Here is a 6,823-nt window from a genome sequence, read left to right as displayed (position 1 = left end):
TATATATATTTATCTCTATCTATTTCTCTCTCTCATGCAGCCCTAGGAATAGAGGAAGAGCAAACAGCCAAGCAAGAGGTCTGGAGGGAGCTTCTGTCTGTGGGGAGCAGGGCCCCCCAGCTGCCCCAGGCACCCCAAGGCTTCCACACTGCCCTCGCCTCCACAAGTGTTTTTTGCTAGCTTATATTTTACAGCAGTACCGTAATTCCCTACAATATCCTGAGCCCTGGCACTGCAGGAGCTCTGGGGCCAGAGCCGGCCCTGTCCCAGCAGGGGCTGCAGTCCCACCACCCTGCTGCTGGTGTGCCAGCCTGGAGGATGGGGTGGGCATCCAGGGTCTAGTGGGAGCCTGGGAGCTGCCTACAGCTCTCACCTTCCCTTGGCTTGCACGGGGTATCTGGGCTATCCCACCTTTCCTAGGGGTCCCTCCTGTCTGGGCAGGGGAGAGCAGGGGGACCGTGTCCCCTCTGCCACTGCCACCCCACCGGAGCACTGTGAGCCCCTGGAGCCCCTTCTCCAGCTGAGCCCATTTTCCCACCCATGGCAAACTACTGCTCAGCCTGGGAACCATCCCAGCCCCAGGACGTGCTGCTCCAGCTCCGGGATGTGCTGCCACCACACTCCTTGGTGCAGGCAGGACAGGTGACACGACCGCGGTGTGACCCTCTGCCACCGAGGGGGACAAGCTGGGTCTAGAGAAGAGAGAACTAGGGCACTAGCTTGAGCCTTTGGCTTTCAAAGCAGCAGGATTAAATAAATTCCGCCTAAAAATGAAGTCCTGGGAAGCCGGACATGCAGTGGTGAGGATGAGGAGGACGAGGAGGTGGCGAGTGCCGCAGGTGCCAGCGCTCCCCGATCAGCTGATGAGCGGAGCTGAGCGGTCGTTCGTCACCGTTGGCTTCAGCTGGACGTTGGCAAAGGGGTTTCTGCGGAGGAAGAGGAAGGAAGAGTTAACGGGGGGGACGGCAGCAGCGGGGCTGGTGAGGACGGGGCACCGGCACAGCGAGCGGGCACTGGCAAGACCCCAGGACAGCAGCTTTGGGAAGGGGTTAACTGGAAAGGCTCTGCCCTGTGGAGCCCCCAGCTGAGCTGCCCCCACTCCTCAGCTCCTCTCCCAGCTAAAGCCCTGGTAGGTGTCAGAGATGAGCCGAGGGCAGCTCCATGTGGGATGTTCTACCTCACTCTCCATCAGCCTAAAGCAGGAGATGCCATGGGGGACCAGGGCTGGAGAAGCTGCTCCAGTCCCCTCCAGGCTGGACTCACACAGTTCCCACAGATGGGAGCACCACAAGATCACCTGGCTCTGCACTACCCTGCTCCAGGTTATGGCCTGACCTCCCAGCCAAGGGCAGAGCTGGCAGCTCCCTACAGAGGCCTTGTGCTGCCTCTGGAGAAGTTAATATCCAAGAGTGTGGGAGATAAAGAACACCTGGATGGACTTGGCAGAGCCAAGAAACCAAGTCCAGCCCAGCCAGCCTGACCTGGGGTTTCACCTACCTGGGGTGTCCCCTACACTGTCCTGTCACTTGGCCACCATCACTTGGCCAGGACAGGATACAGGGGCTGCCTTGGCATGGGGAGCATCCTTACCCCACCCCAGGAGGTCTCTGTGCTCTCCCAGCAGGAGTTAACTCCCCAGAGGTGTGGGCAGCTCTGGGGGTTCCACTGACTGTCAGGGGTGCCTGGGGTCATGGGGTCCAAACCTGCACTGGGCAGGGAGCCACCAAGCAGCTCCCTACCCATCCTCCCTGTCTCACCTGCCCAGCGCCCCCAGCCCTCCCCAGGGAGCCACACAATCCCTCTCCTTTCCCCAGTGGAAGCTATGGCCATGGCACACCACACACATGGGTCCCGCAGCTGGGCCACTGGCCAGTTCCCCACCATGGAGGCACCAGATGTGGGTGCATGTAAAGTGCCGTGGTTACCATCTGCAACTGGACTGAACAGCTTTGGGATGTCCCCAGAAGCTTTGGAATGTCCCCAGAGCAGAAGGAGGAGGCTGGGACCCCCAACCCCCCTGGGACGGGCACTCACTGTCTGCCCCAGGCCCCCTCCTTGCCATCCCTCACCTCTCCACGTGCACTTTTTCTCTCCTTAGAAGATAAATGGCTTTCGCTTAAAAATAGGGTAATTAATTTCCCACCTAATTAATGCAGATGCTTAGATCACTTTCCCCCCCAGGATGCCAAAATAGATTCTCAGGACTGGAGGGAGAGGAAAACTTGCTTTGATGAATCACCCGGGGCTCTCATTTAACTATTTCTGTGCCGGCAGAGAAGAGCCATTGGGGTGGAGCCTGCAACTCCAGGGAATACAGCTCATGGATCAAACAGAAACGGGAAGAGGGCTCTCCAGGCTCTGCAGTGCTGAGGTGGGTGTCGGCTCCTGGGGAAGCTCCTCCATCCCATCCCAGGGGCCAGGATGAGGAGGCTCCCAGGACAAGGAACCTCCTGGGACAAGTCTACAACAAAAAAGCTGCTCAAAAAACTCGAGGTTAGTGCGGACGTTCCCTGCCCCGCCGGAGAGTGGGCTGGGGCTGGCGATGGGCACCAGAGACCTACAACCGAAGAGGCTGGTTAGGGGCAGCGGGAAGCGCAGGAGCAGCTCAGCATCCCGGGAAGCGCAGCCACGGCAGCGGAGCGAGTGGCCGTGCAGAGGCAGCGCGGTGAGACCCAGAGCTCCTGCCACCGGGCCGGGGACAAGCGGTGACCGATGGAGGGGACGGGGGCAGGGGGAAGCAGAGCGGTGGCACCGTCCCCGCGCAGCCCCGCGGCCTCACCCGCTGCCCAGCGCACCCAGGGCTCGGCCCCCCAACACCGTCAACTTACTAACTACGGGCAGGGGCACCTCAAAACCTGGCCACTTCAACATCGGGGCTGCAAGGGAAACAGAAGGCACGTTGGAGGACACCGGGACGCTTGATGGGAACAGAAGGTCATGGTTAAGGAGAGACTTAAGGCTCCGGGCAGGCGGCCCCAGAGCCCGCCGGCCACCCCGCACACAGCACGTCAGGCAGAGGAAACAGGAGGAAAAAGAAGAAAAAGGAGGAAAAGTCGTGTTTATTGAGTCGCTGGTGCTGCGAGGAGGGGAAGGAAGGGCACGGCCAGCCGGGAGCCACCTGGGGAGCGCAGGGGTCGGGCATGGCGGGGCTGCGGAAGGGAGGGGGGGCTTCCTTCCCCCGTGCCAGCCATCCCCGCTTTCCCAGCGCCGGGAAAGCGCAGCCGGAGCCTTGGCATGCGGGAGCAGCAGCAGCAGCATCACCCCCTCAGGTGCTCACAGAGGGGGGACCCGGCTCTTAAACAGTTGTCGCTGCTCCCGCTCAGCGAAGCTGTTTAATGCCAGCGGGGCCGGGCGTGCACGGGCAGCAGCCAGAGCCCCCCACGGCTGCCCTGCGCCGAGGGATGGAGCAAGGAACAAAAACATGGCATGGGAATGTGCGGCGGGTGATGCAGGCTATGAGGGCAGCACACAGGCACGGCAGCCGAAAAAGACACCGAGGCCCAGCTCAATGCAATAAATAAAACTTTTATTCGAACAATAACTCAGTACAGGGCACAATTCTCTCTGGCTTTTAAAAAAAGGTTTTTCACCACTTTACAATCTCCACACAGGCTTTGCTAGGCTGGGTTTGTGGTTTTTTTCCCCCTCCCCTACTCTCTGTCATTCAGCGTGAAATATCCTGGGTTAAAAATCTTTAGCAAAATTCGGACATCGATGCAGGAAGGGCTCGGAACAACGTGCCTGTAGGCGAGGAGATAACCCAAAAACTGGTCCGGGGGGAGTCTATTGCCAGCAATGTCCCAGTAAACAGGCAATGTCAGAGGTCTTAAAAATCACATCAGAAAAAAGCGTGAACAGCTTTGCAGTGGAGACGGCCACGGGCACTGGGAGGGCTACGGGCGAGTGCAGGAGCAGGACCCCAGTGCCAGGTGGGAGCCCCCCTGGGCACTGCCGAGCCCACCGTGGGGCACAGCGTGGGGGCTGCCTCGCCCAAGCCCGGTTTAGGGATGCGAGTGTGTCCCCGGACCCCCAGCCCTAACGTGAGGTAACAATACCTTGCTACAAAAAATATATATATATATTTATAAAACAACCAGGAGTAACCCTTCCGGGAGGGGTTCCCACGGCCGGCGGGACCCCAGCCCAGAAGCAGCCCTTTCCCCGGGGCGGGGGGTCTGTGCCATCCGCTTCTCCCAAAGCCACCGTGGTGGGATGGAAGCGGATCAGGCTGAGGGGGAGGCGCAGGGACGCTGCCCCCCCTCCGGGAACGGCATCCCGGGCGCGGGCATCCCGGATGCTCAGTAACAGTACGGACACCAGAGGCCATGCATATGTGTTCCAGTCTGGGAGTTTGGTCCAGGCTCGTGCGGGGCGGCCGGCGCGGCCCCGGGGGGACAGTGCATCGCTAACATCACACGGGAGGACAAACACGGGTCCCACTAAGTGTCAGCTGCGCTCGGGCTGCGAGCACAGGCAGTTTCTGCTTCGAAAAGGCTTCAGAAACAAGGGCACTGTGAACACCGGGGAGGGGTGAGAAGCACCATGGTTTCCTTGAAGATCACAAGAGTTTCGAATCCAAAAGAAGTAGAGAAAGAGAAACGAGAGGGAAGGAAAAAAAAAAAAGGGGGGGAAAGAAGCAGAAAGCTCTTCCAAGCAGCAAGGGGCCGCCGCGAGCCCGGGTGTCCTCACACCGTTGATACCAAACTGCCACTGCCGCTGCGGAACAAAGCACAGAGATGCCAGAGTGGCCGGGAGCGCCGCGAGGCTGCACCGTGCCGGGAGCCCAGCTCCCAGACGGGACCCGCCACGGAGAGCTCCTCCCCAGCCACGGCTGTGGGCTCAACCCCGAGAGCGAGACGGGGCAGCACCAAGGCAGAGGGGACGGGGAAGGTGCCAGGGAAAGACCCTGAGAGCGTGTGCTCTCCATGGCCTCGCAATCCAGGGGCAAGCCCGGAGCAGGTTGGGGAGACGGGACTCTCTGGAGGAGCACAAGGCTGGGGACACCAGGGCTGGCCCTGGGACCTGCCCTCCCCGGGTCCCTCCGCGCTCACAGATGACACCTGCACTGTGTCCCCCACCGCTGGCCCCATCCCAGCCACTGCCAGTGCCCTGGGGAGCCTGTGCAGGGACCCCCATGGGGACACGGCACCACGGCTTCACCCACAGCCAACACCAACAGTTCACAGGGAATGTGACAGGAAGGTGACATCTTACCTGCTGACGGACCTCGTCCCGTAGTCATCGAGACCCTGCAGAGAGGAGGGAGGAAGCACAGTGAGGGGGGATGTGGGCTGTGCCTGTTCAGGTGCCACCAGAGGGTCACAAACAGACCAAAGTGCATCAGGACCCAGGGATGGCAGGGCCGAGAGCCGATGCATTTGGAGAGGAAAGGGAGAGATGGAGATGGCTGGAGTGAAATTCAGACAGCAGGGAGTGAAGTTGCACCACTCTCTGCAGAATTTATCTGACCAGACACAGGAAAAAGAGAGCTGGGAGAGTCCTGCTCTGCTCTGCCCAGCCCTTCCATGAAACTGAGCTCGATCTGCTTCTGAGATGCCAAACACTTGGAAGAGGACTGAACAAGTTTGAGAGACCAGTGAAATGTTCTGTGGAAAGAGGGTTTGTCTGTATTAACTCCCACCAGAAACCCACAGGGTTTTGGACCATTTTCTCCTTCAGCCGGTACTGGATGGGCTTTGCAGTGGGGAGGGACTGAGGGGCAGATGGGGACTGAGCTTGGAGAACATCCCTTAAGGACATCCCTCCTGAGTGAGGGCCTGCCGTGGGATATGGTCATGGAGCAGCTCTGCTCCCCATTACAAACACAGGACCACTGCAGGAAAGAGTCACTGACCTCTGAACTGGCCACACACCAGGGATCAGAGACCCACCTTCCCACTGTCCCAGGAATGCTCCCAGTAACAAAACCCACTTCCAGCAGCAAATCTTGCTGGGAAAACGCAGCAAACAGCAAGAAGTGGGGCTGTCCTTCCACCCCACTCCCTGCAGAGAGGAGCAGATCCCAGCTAGAGCACCCTGCTGAAGGGTTGGGTGCTGAGTGGCCACCTCTCCCCCTCCTCATGCTCTCCCCACCTGCTGGCATGTGATGCCAATGTGGCTCATCCCATATGCTCATTTGGTGGGACAGCTCCACTACACCAGTGGCTCCTGGGTTAGGCTGATCCCATCTACACGTGCATCCTCCCCAGCTATCTGAGAAGCCCTGAGCTCTCTTTAGACCCCTTCCAGAGCCCTGGCTGGGGTCTGCCCCAGCCCCACCGTGGGACTGTCACCGGCTTGAATTGGCATGCGCCAGAGAAAACGCTTCCAGCTGCCTGTGAGCAGCCTGTTTCTGGTGGGAGACTCCCATGGAGTCAGCAAGTGTTGTCCTTTGGGGGTTTACGGGGCTGTTTTGTGCCATTGCCCCCTGTGCCTTGCCTGTTCCCCCTCATCCACAGCTCTCCTCTCCTGCTGCCTCCCTGCAGCCCTCGTCCCTTCTCCCCAGGAGAGGGGGGGAGGTAGGAGCAGGGCCTCAGGCAAAGCACGTGGGTCACCAGGCAAAAACCAGCCAAACTGCCGTAAATCCCAAGGGAAACATTGCGTGCGTTGGACTTACAGCTGTCGACCTAGTGTAAGGCTTGTAGTGAGCGGAGGGTGCTTGGCAGAGGCCACTGGAATAGTCTTTAATTGCACACCCATAGGGCATTAGGTAGTCCTAAAACAACGAACAGAGGTTGGAGAGCCGCCCTCCGGCACCCCCACGCATCCGACCACGCCGGGACCGGGAACACGCTCCCGCACATCCCGCCCAGGCGGAACGGGG

At 59.9% G+C, this 6,823-nt stretch overlaps 2 protein-coding genes across 9 annotated transcripts in view; one reads left to right on the top strand and one right to left on the bottom strand.

Annotated features, from left to right (window-relative positions):
- Positions 1-176: 176 nt before the first annotated feature.
- Positions 177-6,823, bottom strand: part of BAIAP2 (BAI1 associated protein 2) — a 40,124-nt gene continuing 33,477 nt past the window's right edge. For 2 of the 8 annotated variants that reach the window (XM_017811956.1, XM_017811960.1), the window contains exons 13-15: positions 6,617-6,715; positions 5,215-5,249; positions 177-926 (exon numbers count right to left, since the gene is read on the bottom strand). In XM_017811956.1, the coding sequence (XP_017667445.1) occupies positions 857-926; positions 5,215-5,249; positions 6,617-6,715 (204 nt within the window). In that variant the 3' untranslated portion in view covers positions 177-856. Of the gene's footprint in view, positions 927-2,828; positions 2,877-3,505; positions 4,717-5,214; positions 5,250-6,616; positions 6,716-6,823 lie in introns of those variants that run through there. The other 6 variants (XM_017811962.1, XM_017811964.1, XM_017811958.1 and 3 more) reach the window with 5 other exon arrangements.
- Positions 923-3,543, top strand: LOC108495845. The gene is made up of 2 exons (XM_017811965.1): positions 923-1,129; positions 2,275-3,543. The coding sequence occupies exon 2, from the start codon at positions 2,543-2,545 to the stop codon at positions 3,515-3,517; it is 975 nt and encodes a 324-aa protein (XP_017667454.1). The 5' UTR covers positions 923-1,129; positions 2,275-2,542; the 3' UTR covers positions 3,518-3,543.

The sequence above is a fragment of the Lepidothrix coronata genome, unplaced genomic scaffold (assembly GCF_001604755.1).
Source record: "Lepidothrix coronata isolate B3197 unplaced genomic scaffold, Lepidothrix_coronata-1.0 Scaffold34, whole genome shotgun sequence".
Taxonomy (NCBI): Eukaryota; Metazoa; Chordata; class Aves; order Passeriformes; family Pipridae; genus Lepidothrix; species Lepidothrix coronata.
The sequence above is the reverse complement of the archived record's forward strand: the minus strand, read 5'-3'. Positions and strand labels throughout refer to the sequence as shown.

Bases quoted from the DNA above. Each gene is read 5' to 3' on its own strand.
- LOC108495845 (XM_017811965.1), top strand. From the start codon at position 2,543: ATGGGCACCAGAGACCTACAACCGAAGAGGCTGGTTAGGGGCAGCGGG.